The 27959-nt window shown below is 43.3% G+C and overlaps 3 protein-coding genes across 4 annotated transcripts; all 3 read right to left on the bottom strand.

Annotated features, from left to right (window-relative positions):
* Nucleotides 1-67: 67 nt before the first annotated feature.
* Nucleotides 68-12086, bottom strand: slc22a15 (solute carrier family 22 member 15). The gene is made up of 13 exons (XM_056395702.1): nucleotides 11929-12086; nucleotides 10386-10541; nucleotides 10133-10265; nucleotides 9845-10009; nucleotides 9520-9649; nucleotides 8357-8417; nucleotides 7245-7411; nucleotides 5836-5976; nucleotides 5542-5627; nucleotides 4860-4968; nucleotides 4594-4666; nucleotides 2366-2524; nucleotides 68-2183 (listed from the first exon to the last, which is right to left on the bottom strand). The coding sequence occupies exons 1-13, from the start codon at nucleotides 12010-12012 to the stop codon at nucleotides 2139-2141; spliced, it is 1509 nt and encodes a 502-aa protein (XP_056251677.1). The 5' UTR covers nucleotides 12013-12086; the 3' UTR covers nucleotides 68-2138.
* A 1387-nt stretch (nucleotides 12087-13473) lies between these two features.
* On the bottom strand, nucleotides 13474-14476 carry LOC130181470 (uncharacterized). The gene has a single exon (XM_056395707.1). The coding sequence runs from the start codon at nucleotides 14422-14424 to the stop codon at nucleotides 13522-13524; it is 903 nt and encodes a 300-aa protein (XP_056251682.1). The 5' UTR covers nucleotides 14425-14476; the 3' UTR covers nucleotides 13474-13521.
* Nucleotides 14477-15909: 1433 nt separating this feature from the next.
* On the bottom strand, nucleotides 15910-27959 carry kif11 (kinesin family member 11). 2 transcript variants are annotated; one of them, XM_056395695.1, is made up of 26 exons: nucleotides 27818-27959; nucleotides 27461-27563; nucleotides 26205-26334; nucleotides 25609-25706; nucleotides 25334-25412; nucleotides 24618-24803; nucleotides 24411-24535; nucleotides 23944-24034; nucleotides 23707-23852; nucleotides 23263-23359; nucleotides 23073-23168; nucleotides 22833-22921; nucleotides 22590-22677; nucleotides 21556-21629; nucleotides 21357-21471; nucleotides 20892-20963; nucleotides 19746-19881; nucleotides 19300-19472; nucleotides 19016-19141; nucleotides 18664-18819; nucleotides 17752-17891; nucleotides 17298-17577; nucleotides 16853-17075; nucleotides 16585-16757; nucleotides 16382-16492; nucleotides 15910-16207 (listed from the first exon to the last, which is right to left on the bottom strand). In XM_056395695.1, exons 2-26 carry the CDS (start codon nucleotides 27526-27528, stop codon nucleotides 16094-16096), a joined length of 3186 nt encoding a protein of 1061 aa, XP_056251670.1. In that variant the 5' UTR covers nucleotides 27529-27563; nucleotides 27818-27959; the 3' UTR covers nucleotides 15910-16093. The 2 variants fall into 2 exon arrangements, with proteins under 2 accessions (XP_056251670.1, XP_056251671.1); XM_056395696.1 differs by having other exon boundaries at nucleotides 15910-16204.

The following is a 27959-nucleotide window of genomic DNA, read 5'->3' as shown; positions in this document are numbered from 1 at the left end:
AAATGACGCTTCGTGATGAACAGCAGATATTCAGCGTCACGGTGAACAAAACGAGACGACGTTAAGATACAAGAAAGTTCTCAACCGTTTACTTCCTTCAGCATAAATAGATCATATTACAGTTTAAAGGAACCACACTTAGATATCATTATAATACAGTACAGTACATCTACATAATAGTGCGATTGTAAACACAATACAAAATGACTGCATATAAAACATCTTAGCCAAAGTTTACACCAATAATATCAAATAAGATTTTTTCATTTTAACAATCCACATCCAAAGTGAATCAGCTTCATCAGTGTTAAAGGCACAGAAGTGTTTCCATCTGTCGTCAACCTCATTTAAATCCTTCAGTTCAAGCCTCGTCTCTCAGTGACGGTTTGATTGATTATTGATTCATGATTACTATTTCTGTTGACACATGGTTATTTATTAACGTGTAAACTGACATGTCCTTGTATGTTTTCATGAACCTGACGACGACTTTGTTTCTCACATCAACGATAATAATAGATATGTGCAACCGCTACCACGAAACGCTTGGTTTATTTTTACAGACTCCACCTTCCTCCTGCAGTTACCAGAACCTCTTGCGAAACTTCTTCTTCTTCTTCTTTTTTGTGTCCGAGTCTTTTAATTTACTGACAGATACAGTTTTAATCATACCGCAGTGGCCACCACACACACAAACAAACACTCAAAGACCTTGATATCAGAGAAGATAAATAAGCACAAGTTGGTCCCGTTGTCACCAGCTTCTCTAATCAGCTGGAAACCGACAATATCAGCCTGGTGGAGAAACACGTTATCTCTGTGTTCTGTTCGGGTTGATATCACACCTGATAACAACAACTGAGCTGCACCCTCTTGATACCACATCGAGTCCACGTCACCGTCATTTCGTTCGTGCTGAAGAATTTCCAGCAACTAATACCGGCGTCAGCTCCAACACTCAACAGGTGAGTCCCAGTGTCGAGGTTTGAAGTCGTTCCTGCCCTTTTCTACCCAAATTTTTTTCTTCATGAGCTTTCCTGCGCTGTCCTGTCACATGTCACTGTCTCTGCATTAAAGACGCCATGAAACTGACAACTCAGCTTCCTCAAAAGACTGCATCTCTCAGCCGATTAGCTCGTTAGATTTCCGTCTAACTGTCCGGCTCTCGGCCCCAGAAAAAGGTTGTGATCGTCATGTCGATCACAAAGTGAAAAATCTGATGCGGCGGTTTGTGGTCTAAAATAATGAGTTCTCCATTTTCAAGCGCGGTGGATCACTGGTTCTGTTGGTTATCAGTGAGAGTCCACCAATCAAAAGGTGAATGGAGGTGAACTCTACGAGCTCCCACCGACGCGACCGTACCTTCCTGCTGCACAAGCACTGCGACTAAAGACCCGTGAGGTCATCAGAAATGTTTTCACCCACCCGACCTTTTCTACACGTCCTGATCAAACCATCTGCCTTTTCTACCTGCGACGCACAAACCACAGCTTTACATACAGTTCCTCAACCGTCCACCACAGCAAAGACAACGACAGGCGTCCTGCTGGATCAGCAGGTTAAGGCGTATGGCGTCTAGATTCGGTGTCACAGGTCTGAACGTGTAGCAGGACCTTTTAGAAACATATAAATCCTTTAAATCTGACCTCAACATGGTGATTAAGATTGTAACTTCCCATCTTCCATTAAGTCCTGCTGATGATGATTGTTCCCATGGCTATACTTTGATTTGTTGCTGGTGTTTTTCACACACAACTACCAGCGTCTCCTGAAAGTCACGTAAGTCTCACATCTGTCCCGGCTGCCCGCCACCCATTAAGGCACAAACACCACGATGAAATCCAGGAATATTAATTAAAAGGCAGAGGATTGATTATTTGGTTTTTCTGTAAAATCAGATACAGGAGGAACCGTCGAACCTTCGAACCCTTTTCCTGAAGGTCAGCATCAGCGGCTCCCCGCCATCATTTTTGAAACGTCACAATTCACGGACGTAAGAAGCGAAGCTGGTGATCGGTCCTTCGTGTTAATTAAAAAAGGGACAGTTCGCCGTTTTGAGGCGGCAGGTCCACGAGGAACGAGGTGCGTCTACGCCGCTGCTCTGAGCCGCTCCGGTGATGAAGACGAGGCCGCCGGCTTCACTTGTGGTTCGGTTTCCATTTGTCGTCTTCGTAGAGAAGAGCCTGTGGTCACAAAGACGAGAAGACGTGTTGAACAAAAGAAACCACGGCTGCTGATGAAGACGCTCTTTACTGTGATTTCAAGATCAGGTCGCGTCCTTAATGAAGATAATAAAAGTTTGTGTTTGTGTGTGTGTGTGTGTGTGTGTGTGTGTGTGTGTGTGTGTGTGTGTTCTTGGTGTCACCTTGCTCTCCAGCACTCGGCCGCGGGTCGGGCTGCTCAGCTCCTCCAGAGTTTCTGCTGCAGGTCCGTTGAGGGTCTCGGGCAGCAGGAGACCGAGGCAGCCGGCGGACAGTCCGCTCAGACAGAACACAGTGAAGGGCATGGAGCTGTGGAGAGCCCGCTGCGACACACACACACACACACACAGACACACACACACACACAGACACACACACACACACAGACACACACACACACACAGACACACACACACAGACACACACACACACACAGACACACACACACACACACACACACACACACAGACACACACACACACAGACACACACACACAGACACACACACACAGACAGACACACACACACATACACACACAGACACACACACACACACACACACAGACACAGACACACACACACACACAGACACACACACACACACAGACACACACACAGACAGACACACACACACATACACACACAGACACACACACACACAGACACACACAGACACACAGAGACAGATACACACACACACACACACACACACACACACACAGACACACACACACACACAGACACACACACACACACAGACACAGACGCACACACACACAGACACACACACACAGAGACAGATACACAGACACAGACACACACACACAGACACACAGACACACACACACACACACACAGACAGATACACAGACACAGACACACACACACAGACACACACACACAGACAGATACACAGACACACACACACACACACACACAGACAGACAGACACACACACACAGAGACAGAGACAGATACACAGACACAGACACACACACACAGAGACAGACACACAGACACACACAGACACACACACACACACACACACACACACACACAGAAAAACTGGTTTAAATTTCAGGTGCAACTTCTCTTAACAAAAAATATATAACACACTATTAAAGGTAAGTGAGATCCCCAGTTAAAATCTCTATAAGTATGATAATATTAATAATATTAATAATAACAATAATAATAATAATAATAATAATAATAACTAAGATTGAAATGGCTGCTTCGCCCTCGTCCCTGTGTCATCAGATCAGCTGCTGCCTGAACTGCGTTCTCTCATGTGAAGGTCACCTTGACCGCCACCAGGTGTCACTGTGTGTTGAGGTTTAGCTGCTCGTGTGTGTGTGAACTGAGGTGAGTCAGTTTAACTGTGTCGTCAGGGAGATTCCTGCTGTTCTCATTTTATCATCCGTCACCACGTGTGATTTTAAAAGAAGTCGCGTCTCGTGTCAAAGTGAAATTCCACTTTACAGAACCACGTGTTTCTGCTGCTTCTTTTTTTTTTTTATGATTAATTGATGAATTTCCTCTTTCCTAATCAATGTGGAAGAAATCACTGCGGCTGATGATTTAATGAAGCTAACAGTGACTCCTGCTGAGGTTTGATTAGCCTGCAAAGAGCTCCACAATCAGATGAATGAAACAATCAGAACACATCAAACCAAAGCTAAAGGGAAACAGATGCAGGAAACCAGTTAATTACCACATGCTGCCTCAGTGCCAGTCCGAGCATCCCCATCATTATTAAAAATAAAATACATGATGTGAATCAATGCTTCTGGTCACCAATCACCTTCAAATCCATCCACCTGTGGTTAATACTCTGGTTTCTGCGGCTGAGATAAACGCTGCGTGGTGTGTAGTGTAGCCCCGCCTCCCGCCGACAGACCGCCAAAACAAAACAACGTGTTCGCAAGAAAACGTGATCGGAGCATCACTAATAAATACGTAGTTTCTCCATGTTCTGTTTAAACGGCGGATCTGCCAAAGCTCGTGTCATGATCACAGCGCTTTGAGACTATCTTCCCCTGTCAGAGGGTTTGCAGATTCACCCTGATAACGGAGGATGAAACAGAAGCTTTTGAAGCTTCCAGCGTTTTTCTCTTTGATGGAACAAAAAAACTGGAGTTTAAAAATATTCCCTCCTGATTCCTTCTGGCTGCTGATGAAGGTGGACGGAGGTCAGGGAGAACTGAAAACCCTTTTAAAGTCAGTTACACAGAAACAGAGATGAATCACTTCCTGCTGTCGGCTCACACTGTTGTTAATCAACACACACACACACACACACACACACACACACACACACACACACACACACACACACACACACACACACACACACACACACACACACACACACACACACACACACTCTTACCATGGAAGGAACAAATGGTGCGAGGATTCCTCCAACTCTGCACGACATTGAACACACCCCCAGACCAGCGTTCCTGAAACAGTCAGAGCGACATGAACACGTCATGAAACGCGGCGGCGGCTGTGACTCTGTAGCAGGTCGTCCACTAAATCGGGAGGGTCGGCGGTTCGATTCCCGGTTCCCCCACTCTGCTATTTAATTGCAGCATTATCGTAACAGACTCCTTCAGAACAGGCAGCACTGAAAACGAGCTGCGGTTACTTCACCTGATAACTGTCGGGTAGAGCTCAGAGGTGTAGACGTAGGCGATGTTGAACGCCGCGCTCACCATCAGTTTCCCCAGAAGCGCCAACGACGTGACGCTGAGCAAAGTCCCTGAAGACACACAAACCAAACACACACACACATCAGAACGTGAAGCGTCCTCCTCCCTCCCTCACGACGTCAGATCAGGAAAAGCAGGTTAAAGGTTAAATCCGAACATTCTCGACCATGTTCAGCAGAATCAGTTTGAAACACACTTCCTGCTGCACGTGCTTTTATTGTGGAAATTTAAATCCCAATAATAAATCTCACTGGGCGGCATTAGCCAGCACAGATGAGATATGGTGTCCACGAGAATGAGACAGACAGACGGACAATCTGATAACAACATGGCTGCCGCTCTTAACTGTCCCCGGCGCAGAGGAATAAAAAAAATGAAGGGGTCTGAATACTTTCTGAATGAACTGTAGAAACAACGAGTTACAAACAAGAGTTTAGACCCAGAAGGTTCAAAGTGAACTGAAGGAAGGAAGTGAAAAAACATCACTTTCACTGCTTCAGCCAGAGATCAGCTCTTCCTCCTCCTGGCTTTCACTCCACTTCCTCCCTCCACACGCTTTGAATCCCCGGAGATTTTAACCGCTCCGGGTCTTATGTGTGTCGGCCATTGTTGCTGTTTCTTACCCGTGTTTTCGGGGATGAACGTGGTGCAGAGGCAGGCGGAGCCGGCCAGACACAGGAAGCTGGCCATGCTTTTCCTCCTCCCAGCCCTGCGCAGCAAAACACACGACAACTCAGGACACAGGACGCATCACTGAAATATTTCAGCTTAAAGACTTAGAGCTCAGACGATCTCTCTCTCTCTCTCTCTGTGGTACTGATAAGTAATAACAATAAAATCTTAAGGATACCCATCCCTAGGAGTGAGCAGGTGTGTGTGTGTGTGTGTGTGTGTGTGTGTGTGTGTGTGTGTCTCACCAGTGCTTGTTGATGAAGTATATGCAGAGCGGGTAGGCGGGCAGCTCCACCAGGCCGTACATGGCGACATTCACATAGCGGCTACCTGAGGTCTCACTGGCCCCAAGAGTCAGACCGTAGTACACCAGGCTGCACGCATACCTGCAACACACACACACACACACACACACACACACACACACACACACACACACACACACACACACACACACACACACTTGACTCAGCAGCTCCTCCCTCTTCAATTTTCCCTCCTCTCTCAGTTGTTTTCAGAGTCACAACCTGCAGTGGAATTTCCTGCGGCGCGGCGTTTTTACCCAGAACTCCCCTCAACACCGTCCTCTAGGAAACCCTACAACTCTCCCAAGTGTTTAAATACCTCGAGAGTAATCTGATCAGCCTGAAGTGAAATATCCTCAGTCAACAGAACGAGCTGTTAAACAGACAGAAGTCAAGTGTGTTTTTGATTTGTAGCTGTGATAAAGGAAGTAAACCAGAAGGTGACATCACACTGACCTACATCAAAGAAAGCTTCGTCGTGTTGTAGGAATGCCAGTGTTGAGACACGTGTGTTGCAGGATTACATTATTTCCTCGTGCAAGATGCAACGCGACAAAAACAGAAACTCAGCAGCTCTTTTCTCAGTCTGAAAACACTCGGGTTTAGCAGCAGTGTTCGTGTCATTCGTTCTTTACAACAAGGCGGCGACCACAAGCCACACGCTGCAGTCAAACAAAATGTTTCATCACAGAAACAGAACCACATGATGGAATAAAACATGTTGAAAGGAGTGTGACGACCTCACAGTCTGCACGTTTCTCATTGGAAAGAAAAACGCATCTTCATTTGGTTTTAATGAGAAAATACTGGGAATCAGTTTGTGACCTGTGAGTTATTTGAAGATATAAAACCCACTGAGCCAAAATCATCTGTATTCATATAATCCTCAGCTGCTCCATACGACCGTGTATTAATTACACTCATTTATATATATTAAGACATTTGTGAGAGAGTTTATTCTGCAGGAACCTTGAATGTCTCCATCAAAAACCTCTCTGATATTTGAGATTTAATATAGAATAGAATAGAATAGAATAGACTAGAAGCACACTGTCATACTGTAAAATTTGTTGTGCAGCTCCTGAAACTAGAGCCAGCTCCTCGTGGTCGTATCCCTCCGCCACTCAGACTAGTTCCAGGTCACATCCTGTTTATCCAGAGTCTGAGAAAATACTATAATTGCTGTCTTGAGTAATGGCTAAAAACTGCAACCTTAACCTTTGACCTCCTAAATCTAATCTGTTGGTCCTTGAGTCCTGGTGAGTGTTTGTGCCAAATATGAAGGAGATCCGTTAAGGCCTGTCGCCACACGTCTTTGTTTTGTTCTTCTTCTGTGGTGGGATACTCACCAGACGTACATGAGCACCATGGTCCTCAGCCTGAGGACTGGGTGGATCACCAGCTGCAGGACGCCAGCGCCCCTGTTGTCACGGTTACCGGCTTTGGCGCCGCTGACCCGCTGCAGCCTCAGGCGGTTGGCCGCGTTGCCGTTTCTCAGCGCCATGTAGCGCAGGACCTCGAAATCAAGAGCACAGCGACACAGTCACGGATTAAACCGACGGACCAGCTGTTAACTGGTAACCATGACAACAAGCCGCTTAAAATAAACTCTGTAGAAGGAAGTCGTTTCACTGCTTCCTTTTCTGTCTGTGACGTTAGTTTAGAACATAAAACAGTATTTCAGGAGTTTCAGATCAACACATTTCCCCCACACTGTGTTTTTCATTCTCTAGAGTTATTTCTCGGCCCCCCTCCTTTTTCTGAGCTCATCAGATTTTCCACTGAGGTCAGAGAGAAACCTCGTCTGACCCCGTTCACTCCCGTGCAGATGGAAGTGGCGTGAGGACAAAAGAGAAACTGCCTGATTAACACGACTCCTCCCGTGGAAGATATTGCAAAACAAACCAGCTCACTGCTCGAAAGCCCAAACACAAAGGTTCATTTCTCACTTCACTGGAAGGAAAAATGTGAAGCAGTATAAATATTATTAAATGCAAACGGTCCCAAAGAAAAGACTCTGAGAGGAAGTTAACTGATAAAAATGCAACTGTTCACATGTGGCTCAGTGGCTGAGTGATTTCCTGAGCTGGTGTTATATATATATATATATATTTTTTTTTTACATATCACATAGTTCATATATCTGAGGTTGTCAGGCAACAGAGCCTTTGGAACTTCCTGTCATAGCTTTTCAGAATAACAGCTCACAGAATCAGTAACTTCCTTTAAATTGCTTCTTAAAACTCATTTTGTGTGTTTTTCTACATCTGTTCCTTCTAACTGTCCTTATATATATTGAATTATCTCAGTTGTCTTCCCTCTTATAACCTTATTTGTGTCCTGCTTTAAGAAAATTGTATCTGCAATAAGACACAACTACAGATCAATGACAAACATCCGCACTGAGCAGCTTTACAGACACTAAAACTTTACATTCGTACATTTGTATTAATATATTCACCTCTTCAGCTCGTTCAGTCTGACCCTGAGAATACAGCCAGCGAGGAGACTCAGGGAGAGTGCTGGAGGAGGAAGAGGAAGAGGAAGAGGAAGAGGAAGAGGAAGAGGAAGAGGAAGAGGAAGAAGAAGAAACAGGAGAGGAGAAGTTACTCTAGGAGACAAAATATCATGTTTCTAGATGTCACAATATTTTTCCTTCAGTTCCAGGTAACTATCAGGTTCCATTCATCTCTGCTATGATAATTCATTTAATTATCGGACGTTTGTCACACGCTCCATCACAGTAACCGTGAAGTCTGCATTCACTGTAATCACTGCTCCAGTTCAGACACCAGTCAGGGTCTGAAACAGCTGATTAAATATTGAACTGCTTGGTTTGTGAAGCAGGTAGCTGTGATATTAAACATATTACAATTATAAGATTGTCTAAATGGTAACGTATAGAAAACTTAAAGTCGCTCTACATATGTAAAATACAAATCCTTTCATGTTTTTAATGGGAGGTGTTTTGCAGATAGAAACTTCTAATTTTCTCTCTTGTCATTTTAAAGGTTCTGTCTCTTCAGTTACTGTTTTAAACCAGTGTGTTTACCACTGAATGAAGTTATGATGATGATGTTATAATATTGATTAATTTAGACATGAAAACCTCAAATCAGAAGATTTTTTTACAGGTTTAAAATTATAGTACAGATTAAGTTTTTACTAAAAACACAAATAAAAAAATGAAAGCATTAAGAGAACAGTGAATTCAAACGAGATGAAAACTTAGTTTGGATCTGTGAAGGTTTGGAGGTAGAACATTTTCTTTTTCAACAATAGATTAAAATGTTAAAATAGAGGTTTAAAACTAACCCTGGACAAAATGTAAGAACTTGCAAAGAACAGTTTTATATGAATAACTCTTTGTTTTTGACCAAAACAAAGTCAGATAAAACTTTTTAATTCTATAGCTCCCATGATATTTGCAGAAAAAATGTATTTCTATTCTCTAAAGTTTTACATTATATTGAACGTGGTGCTGATCAAACATTAAATGATATTTAATCCATTCAGTTTGTTCTGTGTGTTTCAGGAGCCTCCTCTCATAAGATACGCTTCTAAAAACCAACAGCATTTATATTTGTTTTGGTTTAATCTGGATGAAGGCGGCGACTCACTCACACTGAGAGCAGGAAGAACAGGACGCCCGACGAGTTGGCCACTGTGGCCAGGCTCCGCCACGGCCGGATGAAGTAACCCAGAGCTCCGAACAGAGCGATACCGACCGCAAACGTCATACTGGTCAACGTCCCTGAAGGAAGGAAGAAAGAAATTAAATCTCTGTCTAATAATACAACTTCATCTTCGTGGTTCTTCTCTCAGTTCAGAGGCTTTAAAAACAGAAAACACTCAGCACTTCACCTGGTAAATATCAAAAACAGTTCACTCACAATAAGGTAAAATCAAAGGCATCGTATAAACTGTCATATGATAAAGAATGCTTTACCCGTCATGGCCCAGTACGACTTGCCCACATACTCCTGGGTGAGGACGAAGCAGACCAGGCCGATGCCGCCGTTCATCAGCCCCACCAGGAGGCGGGACACGGCGAACACCTCGTAGCTGGGCGCTAATGCGGTCACATAACCAAAGATCACCTCAAAGAACAGACCTGGGAGGAGTGAGAGGAAAAGGGGGAGAAACAGGTGAGATGGGGGTGAGGTGTTTGTGGCTCGCTGGTTCAAACTGCCTGACGACTACTTTACTGAGAAAAACCTGCGTGGTTTCCCCTCACCTGTCAGGTAAACAGGTCTCCTGCCGATCTTGTCGGACAGCGGCCCAAAGACGACGTTCCCAACCAGAAGCCCGGCGAAGAACAGCGATCCGGCGAGACTGACCTTATAGGCCTGATGCTTGATGAGGAACCACTGAGGAACAACAGAGACAAACAGAAACCATCTTCCTAAGCCTGATTTATGTATTTAAGGTGCAGTGATGCAAATGAGGCCTCCTGGGTGAGAGTGAAATATGAAGTCTGGCTCCTTCACCTCGGTCACTATGGAGTCGATGTCCTCTGTAAAGGTGACGCGCTGGAGGAGCTCCTGCTGACCGGACGGGACGCCGCCGCTCTTCTCCTGCTCGATCCGATACTCGGGTGTAGATCCAACCAGAACGATCAGCATGGACTGACAGGCCATGTACAACTGAAAACACACAGATCACAACTGTACCAACCTGCTGAGAAGCAGATCTAATAGAAGAAACACTGATTTTAAAAAGTGACAACAGTCTTTTTAAGCTATAAATCTGGTGCAGGTGTTCTGTATCCTCATATTCAAACCTGTAGTTAAAGTAAAAGACAGAAATAAGCTGAGATTGATCTAAAACCTTTATACTTACCACAGTGAAAAGGCCTTTAAATCAGGATTTAGATCAACCAGCAGCGAGCAGCTCCAGATAGGTTTCCCTGCATTATCAGCTGACTGAGCTTTGATCACAGTTTTGTTATTACAAGGTCAATACCAGACTTGCATATTATTCTGCCCTAGATCATGAATAATAAAATAAGACAGAACACCGGGATTGTTTAAAATGTGGTCTGGCACAATAGTTTTTTTTTTTAATCCTGTTATTTAATTTAATAGTTGAAGAAACTTTTCAACTATAAAAAACGAGGAGTTGTAGTATTATACACTGGGTTTCCATGTGTCAGGTTAATACACAACACAACAAATCATTAAGCGGCCTGAAAAAAAAAATGTAAATAAATATCAAAGATATCTAAACCTCATCGTGTTAATAATGTCACCATGGAAACGTTTGTTGTCTGGCTCGGTGAGGTTTAACCCTATTAGCCTGCTAGCTAGCTAGCTAGCTAGCTAGCAGGAGGATTAGCTTAACCGAGCCGGACGCTTCGCCGAACTTCATTTAAAGAGGCGGATGGTTGTGATTACATTTGATACTAGTGACAATACAGGCCAAGATGGAAAATACTTGAAAACATTTAGGAATATGTGATCTGTTGACATAAATTCGGCTTACGTTTGACATGCCTATGAGCCATTTGCTCTTAATAAATGTTAAAAAATTGTCACGGTTCGTACTGTCGATGCAGGTATCCGGAGCGGGGGAGGTCATTTTAGCTAACGAGTGATGCCAGAATAAAGGTCTCGATGTGATTAATTATTGTTAAAACGACCTTTGTATTGTAAGCCGAATTGAAGATTAGGTCATATAGATGTGTAAAATATATTTTTGTGTGGGGTGTCTTATTAAACTTCCCGATAACAAAGCAAATCTATTCTCGTGGATTTTCTGAAGTCTAGTTTATAGTTTTCAACCCCGGAAAAAAAAAACACACTTGCTGCAATAGCTAGTTGTGAGCAAGTGGTACAACTCAAGAGTTAAAATGTTGAAATGTATTTTGTTTTGATGTTTCACAGCCAAACGCTTTAAAATAAACCCCCCGGCAGAGCTTGAAAAGCCACGTAGCGCTACCGCCGAGCTGATTCTAACGTAAATACAGAGGGACTCTCCGCGGGGGTTTTTCTGTTTCTGACGTTTAAAACATGCAGTTTCATCTGTACCGACCTGCGTCAGGACGAGGACGGCCACTGCCCGCTTCTGGTACGGTCCAAACTCGCCGACAACCTGAAAAGCGTCTTCTAAATCCATCCCAGGTAGGATATTTGGTTTGGCATCACCGCCGAAGAAGAACGAAACGTGTGAGAGTGACCTGCCTTCACTTCCGGGTTCGCTTCTGTCATGCGTCCATTTCTTCTCTTCAGTTTTGTGGAAATAATGAAAAAACCTATAGTCTGGATTAAAATGTGAGCATTTTATTCAGAAGGCACGTGACTCACACACACAAAAAAAAAAATAACACAAAGAAAAACAAGCTGGACAATAAATTAAAATCAAAGAGGCTTTCCCTCTCATCTGCATTGTCAAGCAGGGGAGCATTTTACTAAATATATTACAATAAGGCATAAAAGGAAGAGTCAAAACACAAGGCACATCACACAAGACAGTGCATGGAAGAGATGACTGCCTTATAATATGGAATACAACTGATGCAGGTTTAATTACATTCATAAAGCAGATGGTTCAAAAGCTTGGCAATAGCTCTGAACATGCACATTTAGATTGTCACCAGTCAAAAAATATAATAAAAATATTTCAGCCTGTATGATAGGGTGTATAATTACAATGCACATTCGTTTACTCTGCCTCTTCTTGAGCTATGGAACGAAGCTGGAGAAAAACACACAAAGCAGACCCAATGACTTACAATGTTTGAATATTATCTTATAAGCCAGTGGTTCCTGGAAAAAATGTAGATTCACTCCAAAAGAACAGCAATGACATAATATGTGGCTATTTAAGTCAAGGATTTCAAACACTTTCTGCATTAAAACATCTTAAAGCCAAAACCTCATCAGGTGGAAATCCGTGGTCTAACTTGTGTCAGTTCAGGGATCACAATTAAAGGTGACTCATAGTCCATCATTAAGAGCCCGCCAGCTCTTTGAGTCAGCCTCATGCAGCTGCTCGTATGCACTTAAGACAATGTGACCAGCTCATCATCAAATTAATTGATCATCATCAAAGAGCACTGTCAGGATAATCTTATTAAAAAAAAACAGAAATAAAAAATAAATCACATATTACAATTTGGGGACTAATTACACTTTTAGTATATTATAAAATGGATGGATGGCACGTGATTATCCTCATTTTGCAGCAGTAGAATCTCATTAAGTGCATTTAATTAAGTACGGAGTATTTACAAAGTCTGCTTCTTCCGAGAGGCAAACCTTGTACTTTTTACTCCCAACTTATTTGATAACTTTAGTTACTTAAGACTTAATAAGTAAGCTCAACAAAAGCAATTAAAATGTTCTCCACCTTTGCAACATTAATGTGATCTGTATTCCCTTCATACCTATCTCATATCCGTGGTAGGAAAACCTACATACACACCCCCCCCCCCCAAAAAATAAAAAAAAACCACTGTTATGGGAAGAAAATATGAAAATATGTCCACTGCTCTGCTGCTGTTCAAGTCCATGCACACATCTGGATGCTACAAAGATGGGCAGAAAGGATGCTTTCTCATTATGTATGCAGACGTGAAGATAGAAGCATCAGGATCCAGATGTGATCCTGTGTCCGTGGGATCTTCTACGATTCTACTTCTTCCGAGGTGACATCATTTGTACCTGTTTTTTTGAGTGGATCTTCTTCATTCGGGGATGAAGCTGCAGTCCGCCCATTTTCACTTGCAGGAGCAGGAGCGCGTCTTTGATTTATGAAATCTATGATGGGTTTTCGCTTCCAATAACCCACACCTGCCAAAACCCCCACTAGGAGGAAGCCAATCACGCCACCCACGATCTTACCAGGTGAAGGCCCCACTGGTAAGTCCTTTTGGAAGAATGGATTTGGTTGGGGTTCACTTTCTTCCTCACTGACTGGATTCTTCATCTGGCAGGAGAAGGTTTCAACACGTTTAGTCTCGTCTTTCTTGATGTTCTTGTCTATTTCCCCCGGTATCCACTTTCCGTCTCCCTCCCTCCAGCTGTAGGTGACAGGTTCAGCCCCTAAGGTGACTCCATCACAGGTCAGGGTGCAGTTGAGCAAGGCAGAGGAACATGCCAGCGGTTTGAGCGCCACCTCAGGCTTTGGCACTTTCTTGATTACTGAAACATTGTAAACCTGACTCTGGACCTGGTTGTTGATCTCCACCGTGTACAACCCCGCGTAAGTTCTATTCATGTTTTTAATTTCCAAACGTCCAGTGGTTGTGTCCAGGGTTGCCATCCCCTTAAATTTCCCGTAGTAATCCACCTCATTTCCCACCAACTCAACCACAAGGTCGGTGTTATGTTTCCACAGGATGCTGGTTATAGGTCCAGAGAATGGCGGCTTCAGGCTCAACGTCCCGCCGACCATCAAGTTTATCTCTTTAGTTTGGGCTTGAGCAGAGTTCAGCACTGCAAACAGCAGAACTGCGAAGAGCGGGAAACAAACCTTTCTCTCCATGTCCACGAATCGATACAGAACTGACAGAATATCGACTTTCATATCAGCGAAAAACGACGATGATGGCCTCCGGTCAGGTCACACCCAGCTTCCTTCTTTTCTGTCTTCAACGCGGATTAAAATAAAAAAAAGCATTTCCGGTTTGGTGTTCGTGTCAGTGCCTGATGTAAATTGTATTCAAATTTAAATTTTGGTAATAATTTTTATAGAATAAGATTTACCCACCATAACAGCTGCCTTTTATTTCGGCTTTATGTTACAGCGATTATAACTTTATTATTCCTGTATTAAGCAGAAAGACATTAGCATTAGCATTAGCCGGCTGTGTTCAGTTACTGAGCTAACCGGAATAGCTTCCCTCAGCTAGCCACTGTTTTAGGAAATGAGAAATAGAGAGAATATTAATAGTAATAGAAAACTGAGGTATTACACTAATTATTATTATTATTAATAATATTGTTGACGTTTTACTGACAGGCAGTTTTCAGGCAGCACATTGAAACCGAAAGTAAAAAAATGGGTGTTTCCCCATGATCCTTAACATGCCGTTTTGTTAACGTCTTCAAATAGGTTTTATCTTACTCAGTACAGGATGTAGACTAACGTGGTTCACGTCAGCACCCATATAACTGTCAGTTCTGGTACAATTAAAAGAAGGTTTAGAGGGATAAAATAAAAAACACAGCATGGATAAATCCTGAACACACAATGAGTAATATCATAATGATATTGTTATTAATACAAGAAGTGGTGGGATGTAATTAACATTAACTCAAGTTCTGTACTTAAGTACAATTTGCAGATACTAGTATTTAAATTTCATGCTATACTTCAAATATTGTACTTTTTTTAACTCTAGCTGTCCGATTGCTGTAGTTACGTCAGACAGATATTTTACATTTACACTGTTAAAGATTAAACCTTTCGACGAGTTGTTAATGGTTCCACAAAAGACATTTCCCCTCTAAACTTCTCACACGCTTTTATTCAAACCCAGACAAAGTAAAATTATGAAATATTTGTCAGGAAAAGCATTAAAAGATTAGAGGAAGAAGATTAATGAATAAATTTGTGAATCAGAACTTTGTTTTTGCTTCTTTCCTCTCCCATTAATCACGGTTATGATCTGTTGGATTTCCCTTGAAGGGGTCTGACCCCCAGAGAACAAAACGAAACTCCTGGATGCCTGGATCCTCGGCCCAAGTCTGGTCCATACACTCCCACATCTGGGCAGATGAAAGTGTGCCGTTATCCTCCGGTACTGGCCGACAGCTGGAAGATTTTCTGTGCGCGCCAGAATCGGTCCAGATGTGGAAATAGCATCTGACAATCGTGCCATAAAAAAGATATATTGAACTCATGTAACAGTTAAAAAACACTGGAAATGTGGATATTGTGACAGATCCTGTTGCTTCTTCTTTTAACCCTAGTTCCTCATTTATGACAAACATTACAAAACCTGTTCAGGTACATGTCACCATTTCAACTCAGACTTTATCTTCTGGAATTAAAACACAAACAAAAGAATAAAATAAGTAAAAATCTCTTTAATATTACAAGCAACTTGAAAATTTTGAGACAATTATGTTACTAAAACAAGTGACAGTTCATGTGACAGCATTCTAACTTTTTAAAAGACAAAACGATTAACAATATTAGAAAGAGTTGAGCAGTAATAACATTGTTTTAACAGAATATATTTATAACTGCTTTAGTTCTGACAGCGGAGTGGAAGTCTGGATTTCTGAGGTGTTGATGCAGCTTCATTTTCCAACCCTTTTGGCCTGGAGGGGATCTTTGTCTCCTTCTTACCACCTTTCTTCTGCTGGAAAAAGGGGAAATCATAAGATTTTAGGCTCAAATATTATTTGTCATTTGCAGAAGAAAATCTTACAGCTACGCTTCATTTCACTGAATTCATTTGGAAGAACCGATCATCACAATTGACAGATATTCCTGTGAAAAATATCTATTTTCACACCTCTAAGATTCTGCTCACCTTGAAGAAGGGAACACGTTTGCTCTCGTTGAAGACGAGGTTCTCGTCGATGAAGGACGGCTCTGTGGCCAAACTCTCGTTACAGGTGCTCAGCTCGTCTTCTAGGGAGTCCTAAACACAACGAACAGGAACAAGGTGAAAATGAATCTAGAACTGAAATCAAGGTGAAATCAATATTAAATTCCTGTGTACTGTGTACGTACATGGTCAACCTGGCTGTGTTTGTCCTCCTCCTCCTGCTCTTCCTCTTCCTCCTCCTCCATGGCGGCTTGCAGCTCGTCCTGCTGCCTCCTCAGACTCTCCAGCAGCTCGCCACGGCTCCGCGACTTCATCAGCTGCCTTGGGTACACAAACTCCCGACGCTGAGGGGTGGCACCTGAAGGCCACAGCAGAACCGGTTCATGACTTGATACTTTCTCGTATTAAATATGAGACGATATAGAAAAAGAGACACAAGTGAAAATCAGTTACCGGTGGGGACGTCCTGCTGCAGCTCGTCCTGCAGGAAGCCGTGGACCAGCTGTTGACTCGTCTCCACGTGGTCCTGTATCTCAGCACGCTGTTGGTCCAGGGCGGTCCGGTCCATGGCGGTCTGGCTCTGCACGGCCGTCAGAGCCTGCTTCACCCCCTCCTGCCGGCTCGACAGCTCCTCCTTGGCTTTGTGGAGCTGGTCGCTGCAGTGTGTCTCGACGCTCTGGACGAGAGATGTTGGATCATAATACAATCAAGTTACGACAAGCGTCATTCAGCTGGTTGTGTCTTTTTTCCTTTTCACGTCATCTACAGCGACATCTGATGGTCTCGTCTTAAAAAGTCTGACACCTTCACGACTGATCGAACAGCGTCTTCTGCGCCACATTCCTTAAGCAAGTAACATTTCTTAAATAATATTAAATCAGAGGCCATGTTTTTTTACCTGATGCAGGGTCTGAGCTTCAGTGGAAATCTTCCCCATGAGGGAGAGGTGTTCGTGGGTTCGAGACTCTGTGTGTTCCCTAACTCTGGAGCTCCACTGGAGGTCTCGTTCCACCAGACCGGACACGGAGCGGTGGAGGTGGGAGCAGCAGCCCGTCATCTCCTCCAGCGTCCGCCGGCTCTCGTCTGCGTTCAGACGCAGCGAAGAGGCGAGGGAGGAGGAGGTGGAGGAGAGGAGGTCGGCCTGTGTCGAGGCCTGATGCTCCACTGTCCTGCAGCCGCTGCACACAGGAGACACGAGGTGGTGACAACGTGAAACAAATGGATATATAACAATTCAAAACTTAATGCAAATGTTTGAAAGTCGACAGAGAGATTTGTGTTCGCAGCTTTTAAATTAAATCAAAAACCTTCCAACGCTTCTTCATGCGTTTGTCCGTCAGTCTGTGTCTCACCTGCTGATGTTCTCCTGGACGCTCTGGAGAGGTTTCTGCAGAGCTCTGGAGGCCGAGCGCAGGTCAGTGTAGTCCTTCTGCGTCTCCATGGCGAGCAGGTTGAGCTGGTCCTGCAGGCACTGGATGGTCTGCTTCATACCCTGACAGCAGGAAGGACAGCAACGATGTTAGCGTCACTTACACGACTAAAACGTCCGTGTCAAGCCAAACCACAGTTTGTGGGAAAATTAAAACTCGTGCCGGAAGTAAAATAGTATTAAATATAAATAAGAATAAACTTATTAGAAGAGAGAAGAGAAGAGAGTCGGCTCAATAATTTATCTCGTCTCTGTCCAAGTTCTTTAAGTTGTTGCAAAAGAAACGGTGACGATAAGATTTAAAGTCACTCTGGGTCATTTTTTACAATCAAGAAAACGTGGTGGAATAATTAATAATAAAACCAAACAGTTACTAGTTGCTTCAGCTTTTGGACATCGTGTTAAAATGCAATAAAAGACTGATACTAATATTGATCTGAAAAGCTGAGAGTAATGAAAAGTATTAGTTTTATTTCAAATTAATGTGAGGAAACAAAATCATGTAATCATGTGAAGTGAGGCAGCACTGATGGTGGAGCTTTTCTATCCATAAATGTTTGTTGCTTATTTATTTATTAATATAAACATTTTCTCTTGTTTTTGACCCAATGACTGAAGATTATTGATCAGTGAAACTGAACTGTCAATTTCAATTGCTGAACCCTCCAAAATAAAAGCTTAAAAATAGAAGCTGCACATTCTTAAAGGACAACTTGAATAACTAAATCAGTCTGCGTAGTGTGTGTGTGTGTGTGTGTGTGTGTGTGTGTGTGTGTGTGTGTGTGTGTGTGTGTGTGTGTGTGTGTGTGTGTGTGTGTGTGTGTGTGTGTGTTACCGTCTGGTGTCTCTCCTGCGCCTGTCGGATCTCGTCCTCCAGCTTGTCGTGCTCGGCCTGCAGGGCGCTCAGGCGCTGCACGGCGGCCTCCCGCAGCCCCCCCAGCTCCTGAACCAGGCCGCTGAAAAACACACCCACCTCCTTCATCGCCTCCACCTGAGAAGAAGAGTCAGCGAGAACGACGAAGAGGATGTTAGACACCATCAACTGTAATTAAAAAGTATTAATAACACTTTACTGTCAAAGAAAACAAACATGAGGGGGTCTCATTTCTGGAAGGGACGACGTGATCAATACAAAACACTGATGAATGTTATTGGTGTGTAAATAAAGAACACAGTTATGTTCCAACCTTGTCGGCCAGAGCTCGCTGCGTCTCCACCGACGCTCTCAGAGTGTCGTTCAGCTCCTTGACGGCTGATAAACCCATCAGAGTCTGAACGTTTAGCACCTCCTCCATGTCCTGCTGATGCTCCTCCTGCACAGAGGCAAACATTAGAGCGGCCACACACACGGCCGTGTCCCGGTTTAAACGGACGACACAACCTGAGGAAATAAAGTCTGAGGGGAAACTAACTTCAGGATCCATTAAATGATTATTATTGTCTGTTGAACATTAGGTCGCCTGGTCCTCACCAGCAGCTGCAGCAGACTCTCCTTGTCCCGCAGACACAGCGTCTCCTGCTGCTGCACCCTCTCCTGACAGCGCGACACGCCCTCGGCCACCAGACGCCCGACTCCGCCCACGAAGGACTCCACGGTGGTCAGAGCTCCGTTCAGCGCCGCCTCGTTCGTCACCAGCAAACCGTCTGCGCGGGAGAGAGAGCACAGAGGCGGAAATGTAGTTCGTAAATGTTCATGTAATGTGTGAATCTTATTTTTATCACGGCCACAACCGTCTCTTTTTGTGGCGGTTCATCGACCCCAGGACCTGAATCCTAATCATTGTGGCGTCCCCTGACTTTGTATTTGTATGTATTTCTTTCCCTCCGTCGCCACCCTCAGATTTTACATTTCCCTCCGCTACTGTAAAAGCCCGAGAGAAGCTCAACCACCAGTGTCGTGTGTTCTCTTCACATTACCGATGGCCTGCGAGTAGCTGCTCAGCATGTCGCGGTGTTTGATTCCCTGCTGCTGAACGCAGCGCTGCACGCCGCTGAACGCTCCCTCCATACGCTGAGCGAAACTCTGCTGGATCTGCTGGTTGTGCTGCTCCACCTGTGAGGTCATAAAGTGCCGCTTCGTTAGTCCCGATAAAACGTCACAAAAACACCACGTACCAATGTGACGCGAAGTCAAAACTAAATTATACTCGTCGTCATCAAACGTTTTCAATACCCAGACATTTCATCATCATCATCATCATCATCATCGGCTTCACTAGCTCTACTCTTGTTTGTTGTCAGACACACTGATGTCGACGCACGTCTACGAATAAACATACAATCATCTTGCAAACCTAAGATTAGATTCAATATTACAGTAAAACGATTAATCAGTTAATTGAGCTACAGAATAAAATAAATAATCACAAACAGTTCTGAAACTTTCTCACGTTCATATTTGATGCTAAAGACTCAAATATTAATTTGAGTCCCATGATTCATTTCATGTCTTTCTGTGGCAAACAGCAGTGAGTTAAATTTACAGAGAAAAGATTCATAAAATCTTTTTCTTTCAAGATGAAACATATAAAATATTGTTTAGTGGATTTGGTTCGGATTATCTCCAGTTCTCTCTCAGCTGTGCCGGTTAGCTCTGCTTTTTCTGAACAGGAACAAAGACTTGGATGAGTAAGAGGGAGGTAAATAAAGATCCTGTTGCGGGGAAACAAAGAATCTACATGTATGTTGTATTTTGACAAAGTGTGCGTGTCAGATTCAATATACATATATGACAATATGATGTATTAACTCCTACTTTATGGTCACAACAGCTGCTGACACGAGGAATCAGCTCCTTCAACAAACTTACAGATGATATAAAAACATATCAAGACCTTGATTTCCTTTATTTTACTTTCCTGCAGAAATCCTGATTATGTGTAAAACTGTTTTATTTTGTACTGTGTTCCTTCATGTCCCTGTTTCCTGTTGGATTGAATCTTTATATAAATAACCTGACCCCCGGTCGACTGAGGACCCAGACTCTGACTCTTTCTTGATCGTTTTCATGCTATGAAACCCGAGGTGGTGCCGTTATCAGCCAGTGATCATTTAGTGCGTGACCTTTTTCTTCCTGTCCAGCTTGTCGTGGAGACCCGACACGTCGCAGGTGCTGGCATCCACCGTGGTCAGCAGCTGAGAGGAGGAAACACAACAACAACCAATCAGACTCCTGGTACCATCTTTAAACTGATGGAAGAAGTGATGACACTGCTGCTATCTGATCACATCAAGCATTTATATTTAAACAGCTGAAAGCAAACGGGCTGAAAAATGTCTCAAAAGGAGATTTTCCAGCAAAAGAAGAAGTTAAAAGAACTTTATAAGATTCATGAACTTTACTAACAGTTTGGAAAGTACAGGAACAGAAAAGAGGAAGAAGAGGCAACAAGCAAATGAAAACCAAAGAAGATCTAAATACAGTTCCCACATCAGAGCGTTGACACTCTTACAAACGCTTCGTTTGAAAGCTCACGCTGTTACAGAGTGTAAGATGGTAAGAGCGGCGTCGGCGAGGCGTGTCCGTACCTGCCCGGCCGTGTTGTACAGGGTTTCCTGGACTGAGCTGAGCTCCGAGCAGATGAACTCCTCCTGACTCAGCTTCTCTCTGGTCTGCTGCAGGTCTCGGCTCGTCTCCTCCAGCCTGAAACCAAAAACCCAACGCTTTGTTCACGAGTCACCGCTTTGACTTTGTCTCTGACTCCAGAGTCCAGATGAAGACACTCACCTCTGCTGCTTCTCGTCCAGGTCTACGGTGCACTGCTCCAGTCTGCTTTTACTGTCCACAAACAGCTCGCTCACCTGCAGAGAGGGGGGGGGGGGGGGTGAGGACGTCTGCTGCAGGTAGAAACTAGAATCACCTGCTTGTGTTTGTATCCCTCCGCCAACCGGGCGAGTAGCAGGAAATACGGTCTCAGTCTCTCCCTCCTGAGTTAACGTGTGTTAGTGAGGTCGCAGTGCGGCAGAAGCGATGAGGTTCCCTCATGGAGTTCCTGATAAATTGCACTCATTAGAACGTGAGGTCACCATGACCTTTGTCTACCAATCGAGTTCATCCTCGAGTCCAAGTGAACGTTTGTTCCAAATCCAAACAAAATTCCTTAAGGTGGTCTTAAATTATCACATTCCCCGTGACCTTGACCTTTGACCTCTGACCACCAAAACGTAAACCGTTCATCCTTGAGTCCGAGTGAATGTTTGTGCCAAATTTGAAGAAGTTCTGTCACGGCGTTACTGACAGAGAGTAATGTGTGTGAACACGTTTTATCATTCGCTGCATCACGTAAATATAATAAATCTTTTTATTATTTATAATTCAAAGTTACTGCAACATAAAAATGGCATTTATCAAAAACCGAAGCGTCGTGAACGTTAGTGGATGAAACATGCTTCTGATGTAAAAATGAAATCAATAACATGTTTGTTACAGGCCACATGAAGCCTTAAAAACACAGTTTACCGTCACATGACAAAGACAAACAGAAAATCCTCACAGACCAGAAGCTGCAGCCAGAGGATCAATTCATTGATTATTAAAGTAACTGCGATTTCATTTTCAGTCTCTGACCGATCGTTAATCGACTGATCGTTGCAGCTCTGGTGTAAATTTTGGTAACTAACTTGAAATGGTTTTAACTGTCGCAGGTCGCAGTTACTGCAGCATCCCGCAAGACTGATTTCAAAGTAAAACTTCCTGGGTGATAAATCAAACTAGATCCTGAAGGTGTGTGAGGTCAGAGGTCAGAGGTCAGACTGTCCTACCTTCTTCAGCTCCTCCTCCATGGCAGCGATCCGGTCATTGTACTCCACGATCTGCTCCTCGTGAGCCGTGATCTGACTCATCATGCCACTGACACACACACACACACACACACACACACACACACACACACACACACGGTTCTTCTGTTAGAACACACACACATAGAATCTACATCTCATCATGTTGGTGCTGTATCAGATGTTATTAAAGGGAACCAGCCCAGTTCCTTTCATGTGACCTACTCGTAGTTTTCTGCAGACAGGTAAACGCCGTTCTTGTCTCGCGTGGCGGCCAGGTCTCGCTTCAGACGCTCGATCTCCTCCGTGTATTCCTGAACACGCACAAACACGTCGGTTATTATTATTTTTCCCCTTCAGGAGGTTGAAATGTGACGTTTGACTCGTCACATCACACTAATGATGAAACCTCTTCATCCTGAGGAGGAGTGATAACGAAGCCGGTCTCTGGTCGGACTCGTCTACCTTGATGAGCGTCCTCTTGGTGAGCTTCTGGTTGACCTCGGGTTTGTTCATGATGTTCTTGGCTCTGCTGGCGTACTCCAGCGTGCTCAGAGTCTCCTGCTCGGACAGAGACAACGTTACGATAAATAATAATAAAACAAGACACACACACACTTCACCTCTCAGAGCGGCGCGAGCTTGTAGGACGAACCTCCATGTTGCTGGACGACGGCGACACGGTGGCGATGATGGAAGTCCTCGTTCTTCCTCCCAGTGAGTCCTGCAGGATCCTGGTCAGCTTGGACTCTCTGTGGGAAGAGTGCACATTATTAATCAATAATATATAATAATACTAATCTTAATGACAGGTGGAAGACAGGATGACGTTCGACAAACAGCTGACTGCAGACACATAAGATCTTCCCATCCAACTCTCTGCAGGAGGGCGTTTCCCAAAATGTCAAAAATATTCCTTTAATTCATCTACGAATTCAGAAATTAAATCAATTTACTGCCTTTTTTTACTTTCAGGTTCCACGTCCGCAGCCTCTCAGACGTCAGCATCTTTGGGTTTTTTGGAGAGTTGGAACCTGAAGTTGTTTCTTTGAGCTTTAGGGAGTTTTAACGAACATTGTCTCTCGTCTGTGAACTCTACCTGTACGGGACGTGCGGCCTCTTCTCCACCAGAGCGGTGATCACTCTGCCCAACGTCAGCAGAGACTGGTTGATGTTTCCCGCCTCGCGAGCCCGCTTGTCCACCGCGCCCGAGCGCCCGATGTTCTCGCTGCCGGCGAGATCCACCTGGAGAGGAGGGACGTTTGTAGATTTACAAATGGAAAAACAAGGAGACTGAGTGACGTGTTTACTCTTCCAACACATGACGGATTGTTACCAGGTTGAGTTTGCCGATCTTCAAAAGCTCCTCTCCGTCCAGCGTGATCTCCTTCATGTGAATGGTGACGGAGAACACGGAGTGCGAGCGACTGCACAGACACAGAGAAAGGGTGAAATTAAAACGTTGTAAGTGAATCGGCCGTGGTGGTAAATACTGCTGACAACTGGAGCTGCAAGATTAATCAAAATATAATCGAAATCGCAATATATTGAAGGTCAAATGTGTCAGAGAAAGTGTTGTGGAGCTACAGAGACGCTCCGGCCTGTAAATCACATTCTCCAGACGTAAAAGAAACATGATTGTTTGGTACAAGATCCAACAACAATCACATCATTGATTTGTGACAATACGACCAGTCCAGCTGAAATCTTAAACATCTTAAACATGGTGCAGCCTCAGCTGTTCAGAGATCTTCCAGAAACACGTGATCGCTCGTCAGACTCCAGCGTTCCCCGGGTGTGTACCTGGAGTAGGCGTTCATGAGCGTGGAGGCCGTCCTCCTCTTGGCTGCTCCTCTCTCCAGGATCTGATAAACTTCGTCCTTGTTGTGAACCGTCACCTCCTCCAGACCCTTCACCACCACGCCGCGCTGCAACACACAAACACAGCCGTGAGGAGAGAAGACGAAATCGATCGTAACAACAGATGTGCGGTTGATCTGCGACGGTCACCTTGTTGCGCGGGTCGTCGAACAGCTGCAGCCGCTCGCTGACGTCCTCGCTGGGGCTGAGCAGGTCGAACAGCTCCTCGTTGTAGATCTCCAGCAGCGAGACCTTGATGGAGAACTCGGTGCCGTTCTCGGAGAGCTTCTCGAAGATCTGGTGCAGCGTTCTGGGGATGATGCCGGCGAGAGGGTCCTAACAACATGGAGGAGGAGTTACCAGCAATCAGGACATTTAATTCACTCACACTTTGCAAAAATAAAGTCTTTACAATTTACAGAAACAGAAACATCATCATCTGTTGTTGGTCATTGTTGCTTTTTTTTCTTTTTACATGCATCTATTTTTCACCTATTTGTAAGATAATAATTAAATGTTTGATTAAACGTCTTTGTTCAGCCTTATTCTCCTTTGTTTAACTGTTTTTTTATCTAATAATAATAATAATAATAATCTTAATTCCTATTTAATACAAGATATGCAGCTAAAAAAGTGCTTTACAATAAAAAATTAAAAAGTACATTAAAACAAGGATGAACAGAAGAATAAAAAGACAGTAGACGATAAAAATATGCAAAAGAAAACAAAAACAGAAACCAGTAATAATAATAAAATACTACAGATTGAATTAAAAGTTAAAAGAGTAAATTAAATAAAAAGGTTTTCAGCTGTCTTTAAAAATGTTCACATTATTGATCTTGGCCAATAAAACGGAGTAAACTCACCTCCTCCCAGGTGAACTGCTCGTCCGGACTCCGCTCTCCCTCCATGGTGAAAGTCTTTCCTGTTCCTGTCTGACCGTAACTGAACAGGACGGAGAGGAAACGCTCTCATGTGACAAAATAAAGTCTTTTGTTTCATTGAAGCATCAACTTTTCTATCAATAAAACAAACAATCAGCTTATTGGTTTATTGCTGTAACTATTTCCACCAGCAGTTCAGGACAGAAGTGAAGATTATTTCATCTGTTCACTGGAACGTTAAAACTCTGCAGACTCACGCGAACACAGTGCAGTTGTATCCCATGATGACTTCATCCAGAATGGGACAAACGACGCTCCTGTACACGTCGATCTGCTTCGCAGCCGGACCGAACACCTGAGGAGAGAATAACTCAGTTAACAGATCAATTAAAAAAAACACAATGGCTCCATTTAAGCCTCCGGTGGATTTTAATCATCTGTATACCGACGTTAAACCAGCTGTCAACAGGTTTATGTCAGTAACTTCACTGCAGCTACAGTTAATCTATCAACAGGAATTTAATCGACTGCAACTGGTTTAATGATCAAATACTTGTTTTGGACAATTTTTAAAGCATAATACCAAACTTTTACTTTTCTTTGTTGTATATAATAATAGTAAACTGAACATTTTGGACATTACAACAGTCATCTTCCACTAGTTTCTCACGTTTTATAGACAAAACAATTATTCAATCAATCAAGAAACTAATTATTATTTGCAGTCCTAAACCAAACAAGCAGCAGCTGTAGAAACCGTCTGTTCTACTAAATAAATCCCCCGTTTTCCCTCCAATTCTGTAAAACAGCTCGGAGGCAAAACTGTTCCACATCCACGTCTTCATCCACTCACCATGTCAAACGTGTAGGTTTTCCGTGACGCCTTGTCGTTCATCCCTCCCGTCTTCACGACCACCTCCCTCCTGCTCTGATCGCAGTCGATGACACCAAAGGACGACTTCCGCTCCACTGTGTTAAAAGGCCTGGAAGAAAAACGCAGCAGAGACACGTTTGACTTCTCTGAACAACATCACCTAAAGGTCAAAGGTCTTAGATATTGATAAGATATCTGGTTTATGTTCAGAGAGAAAGAAGCAAATCTTCACTGAATCCAGAGACTGTTAAAATGACTGAAATATTTTTCCAACTGCACAAAGGAGTCTTTGAAGACACTGGGGAGAAAACATTCACAACGGTAGGAAGTTGTTAAATGACCCTGTGGGATTTTTATCTTTCACAACACAGATGCTCCGATTGAAGCGCCAGTGTAATTACAGCACATGACACTAAATCCAGTGAAACATTTCTTCATTTCTCCTCAAAATAAGGAATTAGATGCATTTTCTTATGAGATTTCAGGCAAACAAAACACAGAACATGGTGGTTATTCACAGGGTTTCTGAAGCTTCACAAACCTAAATTTTAAACTATTAAAAAACCTTTTTAATACCACACATAATGCAATTTAATACAGGTTTCACAAACATATTAACCAACGCATGAACAATACCAGTAGGGACGATGAAACCTTGACTTATTAAGGTATATTTATATCACATTTTTGTAACAGTAATCCCTAATAGTAGCATTAATTAATCAATAACCATGTAGACTTAGATAAACAGCAGAAATAGGTGGATTAACTAATTAAGATTTGATATAATGTCAGACGTTAGTACATTACTTGTGATTTTCAAGTTAAAGAAATTATTTACTACCCACAGCGAGATTTTTAAAAAGATATGTGAAGACCTGTGTTAATAAAATTTAATGCTTTTTAAATAAATTTTAAGAACAGAAAACTAAAGCCTTTAACAGCAGCTGATCCCCTGTAGACAGTATTAATAACAACCATATGCCGCTTTCAGAAGATCCATTTATCTTTTTTTACAATCAGTTCCCTGGATGAAATAAACTAATAAACATGTAAATGAAACGTAAGCTTTAGAAAATTGTTAATATTTGTCGGATTACAACACAGTTTGACATATCTAGAGCTTCTCTGACAGGGTGGGACATAAGTTAATGTTGACAAAACCTTAACCACCAGCAAGAGATAAACAAAAGACAAACATGCATGAAACATGAATCTGTTTTCTGTCCATTTACCTGCATCTGACAACGACCTGGATGTTCCTCCCCTTCTCATCCCGTTTCACTCCGCTGTGTGAAGCCATGTTTGCAGAAAGATCTTCTCCTCTGCTGAGTCAATCTGCAAAACACCGACGGGTTAACACGCTTTAAATGAGCACGTAAACGCAACATCAGCTCCCAGACGGTGTTAACGAACATGAAGCCGAATATTCCGGGTCACAGCCGCTGATAAACACACCGACATTTTGGCCAGTTACCATTTAAAGACGTAATGAGACAGAATGTGTTTCCCTGCCGTGAACTAACGACAAATTAGCTTAATAGCTTGCCGCTAGCCATATTACAATTGGCGTTAATCCAAAAATAACTTACCGAATGACGCTGTGGACTGTTGCTCCTCTCCTTCAATAACGTATCTGTTTTCTGTTTCCAAAAGAAAACGATTTATAACTTGTATATTTATCGTCTAATGTCTCCTGCAGCAGCGCAGTCCCAACTTCTCTGGCGCTCTTAA

The sequence above is a fragment of the Seriola aureovittata genome, chromosome 14 (genome assembly GCF_021018895.1).
Source record: "Seriola aureovittata isolate HTS-2021-v1 ecotype China chromosome 14, ASM2101889v1, whole genome shotgun sequence".
NCBI lineage: Eukaryota > Metazoa > Chordata > Actinopteri > Carangiformes > Carangidae > Seriola > Seriola aureovittata.
The sequence above is the reverse complement of the archived record's forward strand: the minus strand, read 5'-3'. Positions and strand labels throughout refer to the sequence as shown.